General features: G+C 40.1%; 1 protein-coding gene across 1 annotated transcript; it reads left to right on the plus strand.

Moving 5' to 3' along the window:
• The first annotated feature begins 347 nt into the window (after positions 1–347).
• On the plus strand, positions 348–24,712 carry LOC116977757 (cytochrome P450 4B1-like). The gene is made up of 13 exons (XM_033028498.1): positions 348–695; positions 2,914–3,058; positions 6,792–6,836; positions 10,173–10,300; positions 10,513–10,637; positions 11,059–11,210; positions 11,565–11,671; positions 12,507–12,697; positions 13,687–13,820; positions 15,592–15,656; positions 19,722–19,804; positions 22,355–22,628; positions 22,735–24,712. Exons 1-12 carry the CDS (start codon positions 522–524, stop codon positions 22,551–22,553), a joined length of 1,548 nt encoding a protein of 515 aa, XP_032884389.1. The 5' UTR covers positions 348–521; the 3' UTR covers positions 22,554–22,628; positions 22,735–24,712.
• The last annotated feature ends 1,239 nt before the right edge of the window (positions 24,713–25,951 follow it).

Raw genomic sequence — 25,951 nt, forward strand, 5'->3', positions numbered from 1 at the left:
TAATATCCAATAAATAACTTCAAGACACTGCCTCCTATTTATACAATATTTGGACAGCGTGTGTATATTGACTATGGAACATTGCAGCGTGCCATTGCAATATTTCTATGAAATGCTTATTTGTGTTTTACAATTTACTTTGCATTGAGAATACATTAATCAGGGAGGATAACAATTTTTTGCCATGATAATGTATGTCAGGAAGGCTGTGTTTCACAACAGTAACCAACAAAACAGCTACAAATTTCACAACATTTCTGGTTTCAAGAGAAATTAAAGATAAAAATCAAATCTAGACTACAGGTAACTGATAAAACAGTGACTTGCGAAACTGCAGAATGAAATGAGATATGTTTGAGAGTTGGAGTATTTGCGTTTGATTGGTTTTCAGTACACGATTAATCAGAGGTGTGGCTATTAAAAGGGAGATACAGCGTGAAGTTTCTCAGTTCAGACTCGAGTGTTTGGTCGCCACTTTGAATATTGTCATCCAAGTAGCAGCATTTGAACAGTTACAGAAAATGTTCTCGTACACAATAGATCTATATCAGTTACTTCAATTAATTGTCGGTATCTTCGTAACATTCATTCTGTTCAAGATATTGAAACTTTTTCGCAAGAGATGGACGTTGATGGAGGCAATGAAACCTTTCCCTGGACCTCCTTCACACTGGTTATATGGCCATGCACTCGAGGTATGTATAATATTCATTGTCAATGAAGTTGTCTTGTTCTCTGAGAGCTATCTTTCTCAATCATATTGGTAATAGCCAGTACTTGAAATTTTGTTGGTTGAGTTTTTCTGTTAGTTAAAATTATAATCTATGCAGGCGTAGGATAAAGGGTGTTGTTTCAATGTTAATTGTTATGTATATATGATACCCCAGATCATGCAGCAGTATCTTCCACTCTGTTGATCAAGATTCTGAGTCTCAGCGTTACGACAGTGTTTGAGTTTACACTTCAGACTGGTACTCCATTGCAGAGATGCAGCAATATATTATGAAAATTGCCATTCTTGAAATAAAGCTAATCTTTCTCACCGTGAGGACCAGTGATTACTGGAAATAGATCATTAGAAAACTGTGCAGAGACTGCCCCACCTGGGAAATGTTCTGTTCAGATCTGTCATGTGAATGAACCATGACATTATTTTACAGAAGATCACTGAGTTCTCATGACCTTGTTCTTCCCTCGTCTCATTACATTTTACCACAGAATAGTTGTGGTATATAATAATATATCATATAATAATATATAATGAGGTCATAAATTTAAACATTAATTGTGTGATAATCCAATGTGATATTATTGTTCAATAGAAATTAATTCACCACTTCTAAAACTATTTACTTTCCGTTTTACCTTGTTCTACAGACTCAGCCTGGCTTGTTGTCTGTGCTCCACTCTCTCCTTTGAGCTCTTTCATGTTGTTTTCTGAGATATTGTCACCTTACTGAGATTTTGTGTGGGATGAACAGTGAGTCGGGCAGCATTTGTGGAGGGAGTACACAGTCAATGTATCAGGTGGAACCTGTCCATTCCCTCCACAGATGCTGCCTGACCCGCTGAGTTCCTCCAGTGCCTTGTCTTTTGCTCAAGATTCCAGCAAATGTAGTTTTGTGTAACTTTATGTTATCTGTACTTGTTCGTGTCATTTTCCCTTCCTTACACTTTGATATTTGAATATTTTGTGCCCTATTTGTTATCTGCACAATTTTTGTCTACATTTCTGACATTTACAATTGTTCAATGGTAGAAGGTGATTTCAACAATCAAGAGAAACATTGAACCACATTGAGATTGATACAAATTTATAGTAGAACATGCCAAAAATAGTAAACCTACAGAGGATTGGTTATCTAAGTAGGTATATTTGATGACGTCTCCTGTACTGCTGACCAATTAAATTCAATTAATTAAACTATATTAGATTTTGCTCATTCAACACATTGTATATGATAGATAGAGTTGATGTGGAAAGGATGTTTCCACTGGTGGGAGAATGTAGGACCAGAGGGCATAGCCTCAGAATTAAAGGGCGCTCTTTTAGAAAGGAGGTAAGGAGGAACTTATTTAGTCAGAGGGTAGTTAATCTGTGGAACTCATTGCCACAAAGGGCTGTGGAGGCCAAGTCAGTGGATATTTTTAAGGCAGAGGTAGACAAATTCTTGATCAGAACGGGTGTCAAGGGTTATGGGGTGAAGGCAGGAAAATGGGATTAGGAGGCAGAGATCAGCCGATTGAATGGCGGAATAGACTCGATGGGCTGAATGGCCTAATTCTACTACTACAACTTATGAACTTGAGAACTTGTACGGATAAATCCATTCAACACAATGAATAATAATGAAACATTACAGCAACTTTGTTGATAACTGCACTAATCTTTTGCCAAGATATGTAACGGGCTGTCCCAGGATCCATCCAGTTGCGGAGCTAATCACACAGGCTCACACAAGCTTGGCCTCGGTGGCTCTGAACAAGGGAGGGATAGATCATCCAAGATTCTTATTTGTGTACCCGATGATTCTTGCTGAAATGCATGGAAATTTTAAGTGGGTAAAAAAGGATCACGCCCAAATGTGAAAGGGATAAAATTCCCGTTAACATTTTTACCTCTGCAAGATAATATTCTAGAGCGATGCTGGAATTCATAGAATTAAGCCCACAATAGAATATAATGCCTTCAGAGAAAGATAATCATTGGCAAAAGTATTGGTCCTCCCTTTATTTGATTTATGACAGGAGCTTTGGTTGATTTTCAGCAGCTAAATGAGTTTTCTCATGTTGTTCTCATCTACTTCAAGATTTTCATTACAGTGGTTATCTCCCCTGAACGTGCCATGTCTGCCATGGTTTCTGGAAATAAAACTGTCATGTTTGATTTGATATTGTTCAATTTCATTACAGTTTGCCGAAGAGGGGGATGATTTGAATAAGTCCGTGCAATGGGCAAAGAGCTATCCATATGGCCACCAAGTGTGGATCGGCCCATTTACAGCGTTCTTAGCTGTGTACCACCCTGACTATGCCAAGGCATTGCTTGCAATTTCAGGTACGGAATATCAGATTTTTCTTAACAGATGAACTGCAGGTTTTAGTCGTAATTTTTTAACATACTGTATCATCATCTTATACTACTGAAAATGTATCCACAATAGTTGTACATTATCTGCTACAAAAAAAGGACATTACAGAGGCTCCCCAGATTACAAATGACCTGATTTAAGGAAATCTGACTTTACACAAATTCACCCATACATTTTAAAGATTTTTTCAAACTAGTAATAACAAGAAAATGACCTGTGGTATTTACTAATGACTGGGTACAGTATTTATACCTTTAGTTTAATTCTGGTCAGTGTCAGAGTGATTATTTGATGAAATGTAAGAAATGTAGCAGTGTGTGTCGAGCAATGCGATATGACTTCCTGTAGAAAGCAGATGATTCTGATTTACGGAGAAATCAGCTTACGGACAATTCTAAGGAACAAAAACCTTATATAACCTGGAGACTGCCTTTATTTTTGTGGTTCATCAATGTCTTATCCATAGGGAGTGAAGTGGCCATGTTTTTGAGTGGAATTTTACTATACTTATGATTTAAGAAAAGCGTTTTGCATCCATATGTTATCCAAATGTTTTCCTTACTATGATTTCCATTAATATATAACAGAAAACAGGATATACAGATTTATCTCATGATTCTAAAAGTTGTAAAAGTACAAGTACAATGGTACACTACTATTGTGAAATACATGAGTGCACTAACAATAATAGTATTGAGGGAGATGTAGCATGCCTTGCTATGGAAAGTGAAAAGGGAGATTTCACTGCACTTAGATGAGGAGAAAAATAAAGTATACACATCAGACAATAACATTTTTATTGCATTACATTCTAAATACAAAGGTTTGTTGGAAGAGCTTTCAGATAGAGATCTACACATGTTTTGAATCTTTGTAAAAGGAAGAAATATTTGGAAAAAGAAAATCTATTAATTTTTCTGGGATAACTATGTTTCTCTGCTTTTACGTGATTATATTTACCTCCAATTGGCCAAGTAGTTAGGCTGATCTCTTTTGGAGATTAATTCATAGATACCAGCCTTCTTGCATTATCCTCTATTACATTCAAATGTTCTAAAGTGCATGAAAGTTTCTCTTTTTATTGTGATCTACTTCCTAAGGGCCTGTCCCACTTCGGCGATTTTTCAGCGGACTGCTGGCGAGTGTCAAGCTCACGGCACTCGCTGAAAAACCGGGAGGTGGAACGGCGAGTGTCAAGAGTGGAACACACACACACACACACACACACACACACACACACACACACACACACACACACACACACACACACACACACACACACACACACACACACACACGCACACACACGCACACACACGCACACATCGCAAAGGCGGGGGCCAGGGAAAGCGGGGGAGCGCTGTCTGAAATTCACACGGTGCAAAGCCAAGGTGATACAGACACACACCGCGATGAACAGGAAGGTTAAGATGGCTTGCACAGTGTACAGTAAGTCCTTTAAAAGAGCAGTGAGGGGGGGGGAGGGGAGAAAGGGTAGGGGGGGGGGAAGGGGGGAGAAGGAGTGGAGACACTTTTAAGAAGCCAGACAACTTTTAATAAGTCAGAGATACACAGCTGTGAAGTTTAGCGGGCATTTAACATTACCGGTCGGCTTTCCTTGGTTCTGAAAACTCGTGCTTACGTTTTTTTCCCCCAGTGAGCCAATGAAAATGCAAAGGAGCTTAACTAAAACTACCTGCAGCTACCTCAACTACCTACAACTACATGGCAACCCCACTACCACTGCACCTACGACTACGAAAGTATCGATTTTCTCCATGCCGACCAATTTTTTGTCGCAGAAAATTTTTCAACATGTTGAAAAATTTGCTGCGACCATACTGAGGCCGCGACTAGTTCCCAGAATGCGGGAACTCATCGCGACCATGAAGAAGACTCACTAGAGACCACCAGCGAACATGTAGCGACCATGTGGCGATCATGAGGCGAGCACAGAAACTCCTGCACTCGCCTAAAAAGTCGCCTAAGTGGGACAGGCCCTTAAATATATCTCAAAGTGTCTCAATGTTTACTGAGGCATTGAATCATTTAGCACAGAAAATGGCTCTACCACCAACCATCAACCACTTATCTACCTATACATAACTATAGCTCTGATCCTGTTTGTTCCGGTTGCACGGTCATACTATTTGCGCAAAAACATTTTGCGATAGCGCTACGATTTTTCGCCAGCTTACTCACCGTTCTCCTGCGCTGTGATTGCACCAAGTTTCGTTCCGATCAGTGGTCTAATGTAAACTTTAGCGAGGTTTAAAAATCGTAAAAACCACTCGTGCGCAAATCGATCTGCTCTCCTGCTGTTCAGCGCCGCGTGGATTGGTCTTTTCTCCTGTCACACCGCAGGACGGTCCGCCCCTTCCTGCGCCATTGCGTCCTTACTGGAGCTATGGATGGCCGGAGGAGGTTACCAACCAGACACGATTTTCAGAGGGACTAGAAACAGCCTGGCCCGGCACGGGAAATGTCGCCAAACGGAAAGCGGAGAATCTGATCTCAGCGGAGGAGAACGACCAGCGACCAGCAGTCCAGCGACCAGCAACCAACAGACCAGCGACCAGCTACCACTGTGAGTCCGCTCCAGCCCCTTCCCCTCTGGTCCCCCTCGCTGGCTCCTGCCTCCCTCCCCCATGATACCCCCCACAACCCCTGTATTTTCTCCGAGCTCTCTCCCCCCCTGCCCCCACAACCCCCCACCCCCCTGCCCACACACCCCTCCCCCCTGCCCACACCCCATCCCCCCCCTACATCCCCCCACCAACAACCCCCTCCCCCACACCCCACACCCCCTCTCTCCCACACACTCCCCCCTCCCCCACACAACCCCGCCATGCAGCGAAAATATCAAATCCCATGTGACACAGAAGCCGCGGTCTCCGGTAGGAAAGTGCTGATTTGGGACCTCCGAGTGTGTTCGACCGTCTCGACGTCGGAGTTTCATTCATCCCCACGAGAGGGCCTGTGCATCCGGCCGTCCGTAGCGGTGACTACGGAGGGTTTATGGCCCCGACCACGGATGAACAAAGGAGGAGGACTGGCTGAACTTAGTTGCCTTCACTGTTGTGGATGTTTGTGTTAAATGTTATTGTGTATTGTGTGTTATTTTTAAGTGTATCGCTGCTGGCAAATTCATTTCACTGTACCTTTGGGTGTATGTGACGAATAAAATTGACTTTGATTGACTTTGACTTTGACATTAGCAAGGCTAAACAGGGACATGGCATTTTCTCATGGCCCCTTGGGTAGCAGCTAAATAAGATTTTATTTAATTCTATGAGATCTTGTTGAGATAATTAACTGATTTCCCAAAACAAATAGTCAGCACTAGTCAGGATTTGTGGGTTCACAACCCTTTATTTTTCCTTTGTTAACTTAAATAGATCAAAATCAGGATTTGCTTGGGTAAAGTTCTCGACTAATGTCGTATTGGGGGACCAGCCTTCATATGTGTCCAGTATCAGATATCTTCAGCATGACAACAATGCATCAAAATGAGGGGCATAAAAGATCATTAAGAAATATTTAATTTGAATTTGAATAAACTGAATTTGTTTTTGTTGGAAAAAAGTTGGGAGGTAAATAATTAACCTTTCAAAAATTTCAATGGTGGAATAATGCAAACATTAACAAGTTAATTACTTGGATTATTAAACTATCTACTTCCATGTTTATGTTTTACAGAACCAAAAGATGATGTGGTCTACCGGTTTATGCTTCCCTGGCTTGGTATGTTTTCCAAACTCTTGTCATTGTATCTTTGCACCATGTGGAGCAGAGCTTTATCATGAATTCTAATTTAATTTAGTTTATTATTATCACATGTACCAAGGTTCGGTGAAAAGCTTTTATTTGCATGCTATCCAGTCAAAGAAAATACTATACATGATTACAATCAATAATAATAATAATAATATATCTTTTATTGTCATTGCACGTCAGTGCAACGAGATTTAGTCCACAGTCCACAGTCAAAACACACATCTCCAGATTCAGGGACAGTTTCTTCTCAACAGTTACCAGGTAACTGAATCATCCTACCACAACCAGAGAGCAGTGCTGAACTACTATCTACCTCTTTAGTTACCCTTGGACTATCCTTGATCGCACTTTGCTGGCTTTGCCTTACACTAAATATTATTCCCTTATCATATATCTATACACTGTAAATGGCTCGATTGTAACCATGGATTGTCTTTCTGTTGACTGGATAGCACATAACAAACGCTTTTCACTGTACCTTGGTACACGTGACAATAAACTAAACTAATCTAAATGAGAGAGTGTACAGCCTTTAGTGCAAGGTAAGGTCTGATATAGTCTCATTAAAGATCTCTAATGAGGTAGATTAATTTTCATTTAACTAGAATTCTGAAAATGGAGGCTATTTACTTCATAAATCTGGTCTCTCATCACATGAATCAATCTAGTGATCCATTGTGAGAGAAAAGTATATTCGCTGGAGAGAGATCAACCCATTGATATAGAAAATAAAAATGAAAAATAATCTGCTGAAGCTGTAAATCTGAGACAAAAATAAAAACAGTTGGAAACACTCAGCAGGTCAGGCAGCATTGGTGGAAAGCGAAACAGTCAACATTTGTCATTTCTTGCCTGTTTGTCCAGCTGACCAGGATTCTTTGGTAAATGCTGATAAACTTCTTAACTGTCTACGATGCCACCTTCTTTAGTGTCATCAGCAAACCTATCTGTCATGCTTTGTGCATTTTCATCCAGGCTGTTTATATAGATGACAAACAGCAATGGGCCCATCACCGATCCCTGAGGCAGTCACAGGCTTCCAATCCGGAAAAAACCCCATCCACCAGTACCCTCTGCTTCCCATCATTAAGTCAATTCTGGATCTAGTTGGTTAGTTCTCACTGGATCCTATGCAATCAAACATTTCAGAGCAACCTACCATGTGGAACCCTATCAAAAGCCTTGCTGAATATATAGACCACGTCTAAAGCCTTACCCTCTTCAACCTTCTTGATGACTTCGTCAAAATGCTTTGAAAGCTTTCCACCATTGAAACGACCTAGTGAATTCATGTGAATGTCATTGTGGACCTTATACCCTCTCCTTCGACTCCATCCAGAACAGCAGCTGTCCTTCAGGTGAGATAGAGGTTCACATGCACTTGCTCTAATCTCATCGACTGCATCTAGTGTTGCCAATGTTGCCTCCTGTACATCGGCGAGATCAAGCATAGACTCGGTGAACACTTTGCAAATCACTTGTGCTCGGACCGCCAAGGATTCTTACCTAGTGGATTCATGTGAATGTCATTGATCAATAGCACAGGTTCTAATAGAAGGCATCAAATGTAGAGCAGGAAAGCAGATGGCTAATCTTCCAGCAAATGTTAGTTGCGTCAGCCCTGTTTTCACTGGATACACAAACAAGTTCTTTGTGTAATGTATCATGAATTGAAAGTCCACTATGATGATGGTGTAACTGTATATGCTTAAAGTTTGCTCTTAATTGAAAAGTGGCTGCTAAATCTTTATCAACTGTCAGCAGTTATAACATTGACCTTCACAATTGTTTCCATATCCGAACATGTATATCCTGTATAATGTTTCAAGCTGATTTGTTTTGTGATCTACTTCTCTTTCTTGAAGGAGCTAATAACAAAGTTATTGTTCAATTGGTGCCTGTAATTGTCCTTCACATCCCACCCCCTCCCCCCAGTATATTATCATTTTTCATGTGAGAGATGAGGTGGTGAATATCAGCAGGCTGGTAGATCACGAGACAGTCCAGTATACTGCTATACTCACCTAAACTGATGCATTCTTTTAACTACAAACACAATATAGTATTTATAGACATAAAATGCTGAGGTAACTCAGCGGGTCAGGCAGTATCTCTGGAGAAAATGGATGTGATGATTCGGGTCAGGACCTGCTTCCCACTAATTATAGAAGGGAGAGGGGGGTGAAAAATATCTGGAAGCGAAAAGAAACTGGACAAATCAGGGTTGCCAACAGATGACCTCAGGTGAGAAGGTTCCCTGATAGGCCGATTGTTGGATGGAGACAGGTGTGAGCCCAAGAGTGAGACATAGTCGTGAACTGTGAAGCTGGTTAACAGACATTTAGTGGAGAAAGGGCGGAAGGGAAGAATTGATGCAAGGTCAACCAAGTTTCAGGCGTAGGGTGAGGGGAAAATGTAAGGGGGAGAGGAAAGTGTTGTGGGGTGGCGGGGGTGGGGGGGGGGGGGTTGTCGCGAAAAAGGGGATGAGGAATGGAGGTGTTTGTAGACATTACCTTACAATAGAGAATTCAATGTTCATACCATTAGGTTGTAACCTAACCAAGCAAAATATGAGGCGCTGTTCCTCCAATTTGTATATAGCTTCCCCCTGGCAATGGAGGAGGCCTAGGACAGAAAGTTCAGTATGGGAAAGAGAAGGGGAGTTAAAATGGTTAGCAACCAGGAGATCTAGTCGGCCTTGGCGGTCCGAGCACGTGTTTTGCAAAATGGTCGCCGAGTCTATGATTGGTCTCCACGATGTACAGGAAGTCACATTGGCAACACTAGAGGCAGTCGATGAGATTAAAGCAAGTGCATGTGAACCTCTGTCTCACCTGGAAGGACAGCTGCTGCTCTGGATGGAGTCAAGGGAGGGGGTATAAGGTCAAGTGTTACATCCCATGAGGTGGTAGGGGAAATTGCCTGGGGAGGGAGTGGTTTGTGTGGGAAGGGATGGGTGAACCAAGGAGTTGCTAACTGGTTTATTAAAATACATAGTAGCCACCGTGGTGAATTTTACTTTTCCAACGCTCAAGGCTCACTGAATGATTGAAATGTTACCGCGGTTGTGGTCATCTAAATTAGGAATTAGATCTTTGAATCTTCCTAATTTCTATCCTGTTGTTTCGTATTTTGCATTATGTTTATCAACTGAACATAAATTCTTACATTTGGAGGCTCCATAAGTTCTTCATTTAAAATGAACCATCCAACTATTCACAACAACAAAGCCTTTGAATTCCACTAGCAGTTTAAAATGTTGCATAATACTTGCATTTCTAAATGATGCTCTATGCCTTTCAGGTGATGGATTGCTAATAAGCAGTGGTCAGAAGTGGTATCGCCATAGACGGCTTTTGACACCTGGATTCCACTATGATATATTGAAGTCGTATGTGCAGGAAATCGCAGACTCCACCAGAATCATGCTGGTATGTGCTTTTGCCGCTTGTGATAACATAAATCACGATTTCGAGTAAGGGAAGGACACTGGTTATTGAAGCAAGTATTGGTCTTTCTCACTTGAAGTCATCCCAGTATCCATTTATTATTGTTTCTATAATTATTACAGCAAATCCCACATTGTAGTCTTCCACTGTGCCCTGTGGACACTGGGTTGTGAATTACATATCTCTTTCCACAGGACAAATGGGAACTGCTCAGCACAAATGTAAAATCTGTGGAGCTCTACCATCATCTGAGCCTTATGACATTGGACAGTATCCTGAAGTGTGCCTTCAGTTATCACAGCAATTGTCAGATTGAAAGGTTGGAATATTTTTATGTATTATGTTTATTATTAACGGTTTATTATTATCATTAATAATATTATGAATCTCATTCTGTAAGTCTCACTGCCTGTCTTTCAATGTCTGATTATTTATTTGTTATCATTCTCTCTCTCTCTCTCTCTCTCTCTCTCTCTCTCTCTCTCTCTCTCTCTCTCTCTCTCTCTCTCTCTCTCTCTCTCTCTCTCTCTCTCTCTCTCTCTCTCTCGCTCTCGCTCTCGCTCTCGCTCTCGCTCTCGCTCTCTCTCTCGTTCTCTCTCTCGCTCTCTCTCTCCCCCTGCTCTCTCCCCCTTTCACACAGACACTCATTCTCTTTCAAAAATAATACATTAATGTAAATGCCATTAATCCAATGAAATTCAAAGATTTTTTAATTTTTGAATGTCATCCTTATTTTGCAGCCACAACTCATACATCCAGGCTGTGTATGAACTGGGTTTCCTTGCCAGTCACCGATTTAAAGTCTTTCACCATCACTATGACCTGATCTACTACTTCAGCCGTGATGGATACCGATTCCGAAAAGGGTGTGATCTTGCACATGAACACACAGGTAAGCAGAAGTTCCCAGAACGTCTCAATGGACTACATTATTTAAAGAAAGTATAAAAAGGAATTTGAAGATCATGTACTTCACTTTCCAGCTAAATGCATTTTTAGAATATTGACCTTGAATTTGCATTAGAATGATTCATACTGAAGCCGATGTAATCTTTGCCTCCATTTCATTAGTCTGGGAGACCGTAGACTCATGCTGAGTGCATCGTGTCTTTGGATCAAAGAAGACTGACATTGGCTTCCCACTCTCCGTTGCTTCACAAACCCATATTCTACTCTGGATTGATCTGTCCAGCTTCAATGTTCCCACTCTTCTGAAACACCTTTATCCAAATGTTTATTTTACTAGACAGAGTGATACGCCAAAGGAAGGAAGCGTTGAAAGATGAGAAAGAAATGGAAAGAATTAAAGAAAAGAAACATCGTGACTTCCTGGATATTCTTTTGTGTTCAAAGGTCGGTACCCATAAGTAGTCACAATCATGAATATTTGCCTTTTGTCATTCACTATTAAAATCAAAATGATGATTATGTATTTATTTAAAATCTCTGTGGTGCAATGTGATGAATTACAGTATTTGTGCAGCTTTTCAGTTTAGAAGATGATCAAGGCCAGAGTTCAGATGTAATGGGAAGAAAAGAGGTTGTAGTTGGTTTGTTACTTTGCCACTCAATGTCTGCAGCATCTCTTCCCACATTGCATGCAAGATATATTTTACTATGTTGCTTTACCAAGTCCAGTAATGCCTCAGAATTAGTCATATTGACATCGCTTTGTATTTCTGTCTCCTCGATACCTTTCTTCCTTCCATGTGTGACTCTTGAGGTTTGCCATTTGAAGATATATGGCTAAATGTACAACAAATTAGACAATAGCCTTCCAGCTGAGCCAACTGGCATTCTGCTCCCACTTCCCCCCTTGGATGCTGACTCCACAGTTGCTGCTGCAATGTTTTTAACAGAGGTGTTCATAACCCCTCCAGATCATGCAATGCCCTACCCACTTCTAAAATTTACAACAGGGTTGGCATCAGAGAGGTTTGATGAGTAAGATTCCTGCCTCCAGAGTGTATAAATCACACAGTGAATTTTGTAATGTGCTTTGACTTCTCAAATAACTATTTTTCCCAAAGATTGATTAGAAAGGGACAAATAAATAATTTGTTTAATTTGCTAATGATTTATCTATTGACTACAAATGGTTCATTTTTCTTCCACAGCCTTTTTTTGTCAATGTAAGTATGTTGGAGTTTGTCGATCATGACTCAGTATAACATTGTTTGTAATTTAGGATGAAAATGGAATTGGATTATCAGATGAAGATTTACGATCAGAGGTTGACACCTTCATGTTTGAAGGCCATGACACGACAGCAAGTGGAATTTCCTGGCTTTTGTACTGTCTGGCCCAACACCCAGAACACCAGCAAAAGTGCAGGGAAGAAATCCAGGAGCTTCTGGATGGGAGCGATGAATTTAAGTGGTGGGTTATAAAATAATTTGTTTCTATGTTTCCATGAAGCCAAAATTAAACATCTAGAGCAAGAAAATGCTAAAATATATCATGCTTTACACAAATTAGAATGCTACTTTGCTCATTCCCATAATACCTGATGGTAAACACAGGCTAACACTTCTCCAGATTCTAATGGAAGGGGCAGGTTGAAGAAAAATGATTCCTAAAGTTCAATGGTTTTGCATCAAGAAAAATAATTATTGATAACCCTCACTGAGTTATATAAAGTAATAACACTAAATATTTAAATTAAGCTAAGAAAGAACAATCAGACTCTTCCGGCAGTTCAAACCCTTAAGCTATATTTAAGAGGGAGTTAGATGTGGCCCTTGTGGCTAAATGGATCAGGGGGTATGGAGAGAAGGCAGGGATGGGATACTGAGTTGGATGATCAGCCATGATCATATCAAATGGCGGTGCAGGCTCGAAGGGCCGAATGGCCTACTCCTGCACCTATTTTCTATGTTTCTATGTTATGATGAACAATTGGGAATCAGGAAATTAACTGTAGGTAGAATACCTGACCTAGAGTTTACCACGTTTGGTGATGAAAAGATGAAAATAAACTGTTCGGGTTGTGCGGATTCGACCGCTGACCATTGCAGACCTCATTTACCACATCAGTGTTGTTTAAATGAGTCCCTCCTGGATTTAAAGTGCTGAACTATCTCAGCGGGTCAGGCATGCAACTCAGCGGCTTCTCCAGAGATGCTGCCTGACCCGTTGAGTTAGTCTAGCACTTTGTGTCTATCCTTGGTATAAACCAGCATCTTCAGTTCTTTGTCCCTCCTGGATTTACCTATTTTTCCATCATCTCCTCACCAACAACCCTCTAGAATCATCTGAACTGCTTTATTGGTTGGACGCAAACAGATTATCTTTGTTTAGAATTGGTTAGTGCCACATCCCAATAGAATGTACTTAATTTCTGTTAAGAATTCTGTTTTAATTTGCAGGGAATACTTGAGTACAATGCCATACACCAGCATGTGCCTGAAGGAGTCTATGCGGCTATATCCTCCTCTACCGGGACTGGCCAGGAAACTGACCAAACCACTTGTATTCCCCGATGGAAAGCAAGTTCCTGCAGGTTGCACATTTTGTTATTTAAAAAAATGAAAGAAAATACTTAACTATTGAATTACTATTGATGGGTCCATTATGTACTTTATGTTTGCAAACAACTGCTTTTCTGGACAGGAATTCCACTGAATCTTAGATAAGATGTATGGTGACACAATGCACACAAGTGAAGTATTGTTGCTTTCTGACTATGACAGTCATCATATTATTTCTTTATTTAATGAAAATCATGCAAGAAGTGAGTGAAGCTTTTAATTCAGATCCTGGATTACCCACGAATGCCGTAGTGAGATTGTGCAAATGAATGTGAGCATTATCTATGCAGTCACCTGTATATGAAATTATACATATAAGTTTCCTAGAATCCGGCCCTTATTATACTTGCAGACTCAAATTTCACCGAGATTTATTTTAAAATGATGGTTATGGTGTTGCAAATAAGACACCTGGACAGTTGGGAAAATTATTGGAATCAATTCTGAAGGGGAGCATAAGATTGAATGTAGAACAGCGTAGGTCAATCAAGGACAACTGGAATGAATTAGTGAAGGTCACGTATATTCATCATTTTTTTGAGGAGATAACAAGGAGAGGCAATATTTTTGATATGGTCCACATGGATTTCAGCAAGCTCCTGAATGGTAGGTGCTCAAGATAGGAAAGGTGCATTGGGTGCAAAGGAAGAATGGCAAATTGGACCCAAATTTTCCTCAATGGAAAGAAGCAAAGGATTAATGGATAAAGGAGCAACAATCAATCTGCTGAACAATCAGCGGGTCGAGCGGCATCTGTGGGGGAAAATTAATTATCTATGTTTTTTGGTCAAAACCCTGCACCTGGACTAAGAATGGAGAGGTAAGGTAGCCAAGATAAAGAATAGAGGGAAGCAGTAAGGCAATGGCCCAGTCTAACCAGTCTCCCCTTATTCAAACCCTCCAGTCCCAGTAACATCCTTGTGAATCTTTTCTGAATTATTTCCTGCAGTCATTGTGTGGCAATGATCAGTTGATCAAATGGAAGAATGCCATAACCAGATATTATAGATAATTGAAAGATAGGAACACCCCATCTAAAAAGTGTAAAATCAATGAAAATGTATGACACTGGATGAATTCCAAGAGGAATAATCAACAAAAGAAAGAAGATGCAAGGAAGCATTATACGTGATAGGAAGTTCAGTCATTGATCTCAGGTGCACATATACGTGTGAAACTCTTTAAACAAATGATCCTAAAATTCAGGATGTGAATATATTTCAAAATATTCTTTACTGCCTCATGTTTTATTGAATCTTGTGTGGTCAAAGCAACAGCTGCAATACCTGTGAAACATTGGGAAATCATCAATTAGAAATGTTCACGCAAAGGGTGGTGGGTGTATGGAACGAGCTGCCAGAGGAGGTAGTTGAGGCAGAGACTGTCATGTCATTTAAGAAGTAATTCGACAGGTACATGGATAGGACAGGTTTAAAGGGATATGGGCAAGGCATGTGAGACTAGTGTAGATGGGACATGTTGGTCGGTGTGGGTAAGTTGGGCCAATGGGCCTGTTTCACCACTGCAGGACTGTGACTAGAAATCAAAAATTGTTCCCGAAAGGAAAAATATCAGAAGGTTTTTGTGCCGCTTCCAAGTCTGCTTCATAAGCATTATTAGTGGAGATATGAGGGAAACTATCTAGCTGTGCTGTGGGCATGAATAAAATGCTTACATATACTACAACAGGAGGCGTAAGTTGACATGCACACATTTGTGAGTTATTTGATTATATTTTCACAGGTTGTCTTGTTGCATTAAGCCTCTACTGCCTACACAGGAATCCAATGTTCTGGGAAAAACCTGAGGTAATTTCCTTTTCCATACGTAGGTACAAAATTATTAAATGAATGCCATTCCAGCAGTCTATTAATGTCATACATTGCATCGGTGTCTGTGAATAGGTTCCTAAATGCTGTTCTATGAGTTCCATTCGGTTAGCAGTCATTTGTCTACCATAATTCTTGATAGTGCGATTTTGCTTTTCACAAAAGTGGTGGTTTTGAAACATTTGTTTGAAGGTTCACATTTAATGTGATAATGTTATTGCTTCATTTATAGCTTTGATGTTTAGGAAAGTGCATAATATTCCTAGATTCTGAAAATTGTAGAAAAGTTCCAATGCATTGGAAAACATTACTACTCAAGAAAGGAGCGAGGGATCCAATAGGGAAGTATACACCATTTAGGCAAACATTAATCAGCAGGAAAATGTTGGAATGCAGTGTTAAGGGAATTAGGAAATGATTAAAGAGCATTTAAGAAAACATAATGGTACTTTATTGCCACATATACCGAGGTACAGTACAATTAGTTTTTTCATACAGTTCAGTCCAAGTATTACTATACATATGCCCATGTCACATAAAATACAAGTATATAGAAATAGTACACTGAGATAGTATATAAGAGTCGTCAGGTTTGGCACCTTTTTCAAGTTCTAGTTGTACCTGCAGAGTTCTTAACCTGGCCATAAAAGCCCATTGTCCTGGTGGTGTTGCAGAGTTGGCTTGGTTAAGCATAGCTGTTAGTGCCTTCCACTGCTGCAGGTCACATCCGGTCTGGACGCTTGGCCTCTTGGATCGACGCCCGATCCAGCCAAGCCTCAGGCTGCTGCAGGGCCTCCAGCGGCCCACTCCACCATCGAGCTGCGCTGCACTGCCCTCCACAGCCTGTCCCCCCACCAATTCCTCACGTCCATCGACAGAGGAACATGATTAGGCAAAGTCAAAATCTTTTATGAAATTGAAATCGCATCTACCAAATTTACAGAAGTTCTTTGTGAGTTCCGGAGTTCTCAGATTACATGGGGTCCAGGAAGAGCTAGTTATCTGGATACAGAATCCGTTTCACGGAAGGAAGCAGAAGAGGTGTTGGTGGAAGGCTGTTTTTCAGACTGGAAGCTGGTGACTAGGGGTGTGCCTCAGAGATCAGTGCTGGGCCATTGCTGTTTGTGGTTTATGGCAATGATTTGGATAAGAATGTACAAGGCATGATTAGTAAGTTTGCAGGTGACACTAAAGTGGGTGGTATCATAGTCAAGATGTTTATCAAAAATTAGAACAAACTCTGGATCAGCTGGGCAAGTGGGCTGCGGAATGGCTAATGGAGTTTAATGCAGATAAATGCGAGTGTTGCATTTTGGGAGGTCAAACCAAGGCATAGCCACAGCGAATGGCAGGGCTCTGGGGAATCCTATGACAATATCCCTTCCCCTCAACCACAGTATCAGTTCATTGTTACCTGAGCCCGTCCACTGATGACCTGACTGATCTTTGTAGTACAATTCCCCCACTGTTGTTTATCATTATACAGCATATGTCACTATTTATTTATAATTGTTAACCTTTACATACATATGATAGAAATTTCCAGTTATTAATTGGGATACTTTTGGTAAATCACTCAAGCTTTGCTCTTACAGATTATTATCTTATTGTCTTGATTTTTTTGTAATGAATACATATAATCATAAGTAAGGTTTTATTTTGGTCTCAACAATTCAAAAGTATTACAGAAACACTCTAACTTCAAATCCAGTTCCTCATTCCAACAAGTAACGTTGTGGTTGTTGATGGCCATTCTCATTGTCTGTGATGGTGATAGACAAATATATCCTAATTTAGATTGCTTTATTTAAACAAGTGTGATGTTCCCTAAAAATGAGAAACTTTAAAATATGTTTCACCGTGTGTTGCAGTCAAATTTAATCGATTTGCATCCATTATTGAAATAAAAATGTAATATATCCTAATTTAGATTGCTTTATTTAAACAAGTGTGATGTTCCCTAAAAATGAGAAACTTTAAAATATGTTTCACCGTGTGTTGCAGTCAAATTTAATCGATTTGCATCCATTATTGAAATAAAAATGTTAATATACTTGTAACCCAGGTGTGCTGCATGTAAACAGAATTTTAAATTGGCTTCAGCTGTGAAAGAAACATATGCATCTGATCTACTTGTCATGCAACAACTATTTGACCTCGTCATTTGCTAAGAATTTCTTGTAAATAACTTTCAACATAGAACAGTACAGCACAGGAACAGGCCCTTCAGCCCACAATGTTTGTGCCGACATGACGCCTAGCTAAACTGTTCTAATTTGCCTTTTCCTGATCCATATCCCTCTATTCCCTACACTTCCATGTGCCTATCTAAAAGCCTCTTAAACATTGCTATCATATCATCCTCCACCACCACCCCTGGCAATGTATTCCAGACCCCACCACCCACATTTGCCCCACACATCTCCATTAAACATTCCCACTGTCACCTAACAGCTGTGCCCTCTAGTAATGGACCTTTCCACCCTGAGAAAAAGGTTCTGACTGTCTACCCTATCTCATTTCTTGCCAAATCACGCTGGATCTCTGCTAGAACCATTGCATTAACTTTCCCAAGCAAATCATAAAGTGCCGAAAACCCCGGCACATCAGGCAGCATAAGTGGAACGAACAGATAACGCTTCAGATAGGGACATCTTATGCCTGGAGACATCTGAGTCTGATGAAGGATCCCAGCCTGAAACATGGCATTTCCATTCCCTCCCCAGCTGCTGCCTGAGTGCCTCCAAAACTTTGTGCTTTGCTCAAGTTTCCAGCATCTGCAGTTCCTTGTGTCGCCATAAACTTTCTCATCCTCCACATTGCAGAGCTTGTCTCAGGATATCATAAAACAGTACAGCACAGGAATGGGCACTTCAGCCCTCAATGTTCGTACCGAACATGATGCCTAGCTAAACTGCTCTCATCTGCCTGCACTTGATCCATACCACTTGCACTTCCATGTGCCTATCTAAAAGCCTCCTAAACACCGCTATAGTATCTGTCCATCACCGCCCCTGCAATGCATTCCAGGCCCCCACTTGCCCTGCATATTTTGCCCTGACTTGCCCTGCATATCTCCATTAAACTTCCCCCCTCACTTTTTAGCTATGCTCCTCTAGTGTTGGACATTAACACCCTGGGGAAAAAAAGTTCTGAATCTCTACCCTATCAATGCCTCTCGTAATTTTATATACTTCTATCAAGTCTCTCTGTAAAATCCGCAGAGAAATCAATCCAAGCTTATCCAACCGCTCCCTGTAGCTGAAACCCTCTAATCTAGGCAGCATTCTGGTAAACCTTCCCTATACTCTCTCCAAAGCTTCCACATCTTTCATGCCATGGGGCAACCAGAACTGCACACAATGCAGCCTAATCAAAGTCCTGTAAAGCTGCGTCATTACTCCGGTTTCAACACACTAGGATCATGGAGAACCAGCTGGGAACAGACTTCGCAACCTCCTCAATTCACTGTTGCACCGAACACCACAGCCCCAGCTGGATCGGACCTGCACCGAAAATAATGGGTTGCCCTGAACCGGCTCTGTACAGGGGTCGGCCGGTTCAACGCCAACATGCATCGCTGGGGGCTGCGTTCATCAGCAGCCCGCATGTGTGGAGCAGGCCAGCAAACAGCGCAGCACGACGTTTTAGACTGCGCTGTCCTCCGCCCCCCTGGTGGAGGGGTAGACCTCACGGCTCTCGTCAACAGCACATTGAACTAGCTACAGCGCCTGGAGGGCGTTACATAACCTCTGCTGCCTCAAACACAAGAAGAAGAAGAAGAAGAAGAAGAAGAAGATTACTTCCTGACTTATATTCAATGCCCGTACCATATGCCTGACATATACTTTAAAAAATTGGTTAAATAATTTTTAAATAACAACCTGGACAAGTATTACTACTTTTGTCAAAATGTATTATTTCTGAAGCAGGATTACTGTGACATAGCAATGGATAGTGTTTGTGTGAATTTTGATTATATATGAATAATATGTTTCTAACCAATCAAGGATTTTAATGTACACTATTGCTTTCTATATATAGGAGTTTGATCCTTTGAGGTTTAGCCCAGAAAACTCAGAAAGCAGGCACCATCATGCATTCATACCTTTCTCTGTTGGACCAAGGTAGGAAAACAAAGTATTTGACTATTATATTAATGTTGCCTTTGACAATAATTATTTTCCATTAATCTAGTTTGCATCGAATAGACAGAATGGATACATTCTAATTCACTGGAATAACAGCAATATCCTTGTATTCATATTAAACTATGCATGACATTTATACTAGAAACACTAAGATCAAGAACTTAGATATAAAGCTACCAAGGGAGCCAAGAGTGATAAGTTGTCACATGAACCGGGAATGAAAATGAAATTCTTACTTGCTTCAACACATTAATGCAACAACACAACAAATAAATATCCAATAAACAATAAAATAATATATTTCCATTTATACCAAGTAACTTGACCACAATAAGACAGAGCGAGGTAGAGCGGGATCCCAGGTTAATGAATACCTCAGAGTAGTTTGAAATGTCATGAGAAACATTTTGGTTGGGAAAGATCAAGCATAACAATTGAAAGTGGGGGCAGGTGATTCAGTGCCTCATGCCTGCTCTGCCAAACAGAAAAAATGTTATTGTATTAATCCCATGCCCCTGGAATTCCTTAACCTATTAATGTATTTCTTGAATATACTGAGCAACTTGAACCTTCAGAGTACTTGAAGATATTTCTAAAGATTCACCACCATCTGGGTGAAGTGGTTTTTTTCTCATCTGAGTTTTGAATGGACATTCCTTTATTTTGATATTGTGGTGTCTGGTTCTTGATGTACTGGTAAGGGGAAATATCATCCCTGCATTAATCAAAGACCCATTAGTAATTTTGAACATTTCAAGAGATCACCTCCCATTAATTTAAACTCCACACAGCACAGCCTATTCTGTTTAACCTTTCCTTACAGGTAGAAATGAAGAGTTAGTTTTTCAGGTGTAAAGTGATATAGAGAGTTTCAAAAGGCTGGGCTGAAAATTCTGCATTGCAACTTCATCCAGGGAAGTGTGATACAATAAAGTCAGAGATAGGGAGAAGGCAGTTGTTGAAAAGTATATTCTTATGAAGGCTCTTGGCAACAAAGACATTAAAACCCCATGGGCCCCTGAGTACAGCACTCACTGTAATTCAAGTGAGAATGTGGAAAATGAGATTCAGATAAGGACTGCACCTGGTAACCTGGGGAATTCCTAATCATCTGGACTGGTTGAAATCAGAGAGCCATGAATTCAAATGAGAACAAAAATGCAAGATGGCAGAAGTGAGGTCTACCTAGAAATCTATCCCTGGAATGTTACTTGAGATCTGAGTATTAGAATTGTATCAACTTTTTGCCACCCTTTTCTAAGGAACTTAAGGCACGTAAGCATTTTGCAAAACTCTGGTTGTAATCCTTCAAAACCAGACACAACTTTCTGAGATTATATTATATGCCAGAGAGATTAGGTAAAAATGTTCGAACTACCCTCAATATCACAGGCACTTGCCTGGGCTATTTGAAGTGAGTAATCTTCCCCTGGCCTCATAAACTTTGGTGGCCTTTCACAGGAATGTATAAAACTCAAGGACAGTATAAATCTCAAGCAGAGAAATCAATGACAAATAGTGACTTGGTTATCACATGTTGTAATTGGCTATTTTTTATCAGGTCTGTTACAACTCTGTGTCTTGATTTAGACATATTCAGTGAGTTGAGAGACATTATTGCCTTCCATGAGCCTGGGCTGAGTAAATCACAGGGAACATTGTGTTTGGATGGTTTGAGGATTTTCATTTCATGTGGCAGGTGATGACAGTGGCTTGAAAGGTGTGGGGATAAGAACTAATTACAGGGATAGTTTCAGTACAAAGGTGGGAAAGAGGCACACTGGGATTGTTGTTCGTGAGGAATGTGCAGGCTTCTGGAAGATTCGACTTTAATGAGAGTGGGAGAAGAAGCAGAAAAGCTTTGGCAGTGAGGACCTCATTGTGATGGGCATTATGATGTTAGCAAAGAGAGCATGGAGTGAATGGCCACAATTTTGTAAGTAAATGTTTATTTAAATGATCATATGTAAGGGAAGTTGATGCAGGGTTTTTGAATGGACCAGTTAGTGGGGTGAACATTTTGGCTCGCCCTACCTGGAAGATGCAGTTTTACGTACAGAATTAGAGGAAAAAGCTGTTGTAAGTTGCAGCTTGTGAGTATTTGCGAATAGACTGTTGCTTTACTGGCAGGTCTGTCGAAAGGGCTTTTGAACAGATCTGAGTGTGGATGATGGACTAGAGATAAGTAGGTCCCCATCCCATGCAGTGTTCTCTCTGACCCACGGGATTATGTTTGAGGTGGCAGAGATTGTAAATCATTCCCTCCAGGCTGGGTGGCAGGCCATTATTCTCAACATATAACTAAATTGCTACAGTCATGACTGGGTGATCGTATGATGGCACATCACTTAAAAGTGCAGTTGGTAACAAAAACTCCGAGACTTCTAGTGCTGTAGTAGACAAATCAAGTATTCTATAATTGAATGCCGTGATATGGTTCTGTTGAATGAAAGTTGGTGGCTGGATTTTCAAAGATGATTTGAAATCTCTCACTTGTAAATGTAATGCATTCTACTTCTTTTACAGAAACTGCATTGGTCAGCACTTTGCCATGAATGAAATGAAGGTGGCCATTGCACTGATCCTTAATCGATTTGAGCTAGAAGTTGATCCATCAAAACCACCAATTAAAGTGTCCCGGCTGGTCCTCCGGTCCAAAAATGGAATATACTTAAAGATCAAAAAGCTTGAGGGAAAAGGAAAATCAGGGAAACTTGTCCAATAGTTTCCTACTGGTAATCAATAAGTTCAAAGTCGCAGCTACAAGATCAGACAAATTGAACTGGAAATGGGTAACAATATACAGTCTGAAGAAGGGTTTCGGCCCGAAACGTCGCCTATTTCCTTCGCTCCATAGATGCTGCTGCACCCGCTGAGTTTCTCCAGCAATTTTGTGTACCAACAATATACAGCATATGATTTGAGACCTTGTGTGATAAAGTAAAATGGATAACAATGAATGAGGAGAATGTATCATGATACCTCCTTTCACAGTTGTCAGGTCTGTTTGCCTGATGTAACAAATAGTTGTTTTTCATGTTATTAATTACATAAATGTTTACATTTAAATTTCTCAAACAGTGAAAGGGAAAAGAGTGAAAAATAATATTTACCCTAATCAATTCTGTAGTATGTACAGTATGTATTACATAAAACTAACTATGATTTTAAGGGATGTTAACATATTGCATACATTTGGTGAATCATTTTTTACCAGTCCTGCGAGCTCACCTCATACATTATGTCACATGGAATACTGGATATCAATCAATGATTGTAAATTTGGAATTTCATGTTGTCATAAAGCACGACAACAATGCTCAGGTAATTTATAACAGTTCGTTTTATGTGATACATCCTACAGAATTAAGCAGCTATTTGTTACATCGTACAATCAGACTGTCATACCAATCCTGTTTCCATGCCACTTTATTTTACATTTGCATTTAAAGATTGCAACACCTTAACGGTTGGGTGCATAGAATGAGTTGCCAGAGAAAGTAGTTGAGGCAAGTACAATAACTACATTTTAAAAGACACATGGACAGCACATGGCTTCACTAATGAAAATTATAAAGTGAAAATCAACTATTTATTACACAAACCATAGTCATAGAATCTTGCAGCCTAGGAACAGACCTGTCAGACCAACAAGTCCATGTCGACCAAGATGCCCCATTTCAGCTAGTTTTATTTGCCTCCATTCAGCCAATTTCCCTCTAAACCTTTCCTATCCATGTACCTGTTCACATCATTTAAAATACTCAACCTCAACTACTTCCTTTAGCAATTTTTTCCATATCACCCTCTGAGTGAAAAAGTTGCCTGTCAGGGTCCTATTATATTTATTGCCTCTCAAATTAAACCTATACCCTCTAGTTCTTGAATAACCCCTTATGAATTTATACAACTCTGTCAGATCACACCTCATTCTCATATGCTCCAAGGAATAAAGTCCTAGCCTGCTCAACCTTTCCGTATAGTTCAGGCTCTCAAGTGCTAGGAAAATCTTCCTAAATCTTCTGTGCACTTTGTTCAGCTTAATAGCATATTTCTTATAGCAGGACGACCAAAACTGTGCAAAACCTCAGCTTCCTCCCATGAAGCCAATTCTCCATCCAGTTATCTAGCCCTCCCTGGATCCCATGCATTAACATGGTGCCAACATTGAAATTGATCTCAATATTCCTAGGTCTGTTTCTATTCCTAGGTTTCTACTGTTCTCCCTTTTAATTGTTATCATCTATTAGAATTATATAATGGATACTACATGTCAATATTCAAATGGGAAATGAGAACAAATAATTCAGGAAACAAAGCAAAACAATGTTGGGGTGTATTGGTTCTCATAATATGTTCCAAATTGCCTACATCAATATTTATGACAAAACTATGCTGGCTGGTTTTGACCATGTGCATCCAAAATGTCAGTCTGAATCAAGCCTTTAATTTGAGATACATAATTACATACCCATTATCCCTATGTATAAATAAATAAGCGAGAAATGGGTAATGAGAAGAATTCACTGTAAGTGGCAACTATTTTAGACCCACTTCAAACATATCCCATTTCTACCTAGTGACAGTTAAAATCTCCACAAAGACATTCTTTAAAAAAATCACATTGTAAATGTGCAAAGTTTGTTTAGATATTAGTATGTTTTGTGAGTTGGGGACAATACTTTTCCGTATTCATGCAATTTCTTCTTTAATTGTGTGCATGGTGAGTCAATAATATTATTTTCCTCTGTTAATTCTATGTATGTATGTGTTTATGCCAAAATGGGGTGTTGCAGAAAGGAACAAGTTAAATCCTTCAATCCAGCTGAAGGAAATTTACTTCACCTGATTTAGCGGGAGATTTTAATAAACAACTTAATGATACATAAGGATTTCTTGAGTATCTTTTTACACATGGGATAAGATTAACAACAGTGTAAACATTTCTATGATATGATAACGTTGGTGGTACTTTAAATTCAGCCAGGTCCTGGTGTGGAATTCAAGCAGAAATGAAAGCTCTTTTACTTACACTGGAATGCTCGTGTGCACTTCACAGAGGTTGACATTTTCCTGTCAAATTTCTGATTCTGAAATTTCCCTGATGCCAAGAAAGTGCCTACAGGACAATAAAATAAAAATGAAACAAGTGAGCATAACACAGGAGAGGAAATCTAAATCAGTACTACTCACTGCATTAAACAGATGCTAGCAAAGACCCTTTGGAAATCTAACTTCCCCAAATATACACATATAGTCCCCTGACATCAGTCTGAAGAAGGATCTCGACCCAAAACGTCACCCATTCCTTCTCTCCAGGGATGTTGCCTGTCCCGTTGAGTTACTCCAGCATCTTGTGTCTACCTTTGACTTAAACCAGCATCTGCAGTTCTTTCCTACACATTACAATAAAGCTGCCAGCTAGAGAATAACCAGTTTTCTGGTTGCAATAGTTTTTAGGGTTTGCACCACATGCAACCAATGAAGTTTATTGGAATATGCTCTCCTCTCATCAAACTACAGCTACTGTACATGTTAATTTAACAAAAAAATAAGTGAATCAACAACCTCTAAAATACTGGCAATTTGGATACACCCCTATGGATGGGAAAGGAATGGAGGGTTATGGTCTGAGCGCATGTATATGGGACTAGGGGAGATTATGTGTTCGGCACGGACTAGAAGGGTCGAGATGGCCTGTTTCCGTGCTGTAATTGTTATATGGTAAATTGTTATATGGTTACCATGTTATCATAAACTGAATAACATTTGTAAAAAGCACTGAGAATAGGAGTGAACAGAATGTACTCGGGGTTTGAGTCCACGATGTTCACCATCAGACTGATGGCTAGTTGAGGAGAACCATTATGAGAGATTAGTTTATTTTGTCATCCTCACAAATCTAACTGATGCATCTTCAGCATTGTGAGGAATAACCACTGCATAATCCTCGTGGAGACAACGCTCTTTCCAAGTTCTAAGGAGGCTTTCATCATATGTGCGCCCTTCTACTATCGTAAATGGGATGGATCCAAAATAGATCTGAACAGTCATAATCTGGAACTGCAGGTCATCTTCAGCTAAAAGGTGCATTTCACTACAGCCTGTAATTTCAAGGCCCAG

The sequence above is a fragment of the Amblyraja radiata genome, chromosome 10 (genome assembly GCF_010909765.2).
Source record: "Amblyraja radiata isolate CabotCenter1 chromosome 10, sAmbRad1.1.pri, whole genome shotgun sequence".
Classification (NCBI taxonomy): domain Eukaryota; kingdom Metazoa; phylum Chordata; class Chondrichthyes; order Rajiformes; family Rajidae; genus Amblyraja; species Amblyraja radiata.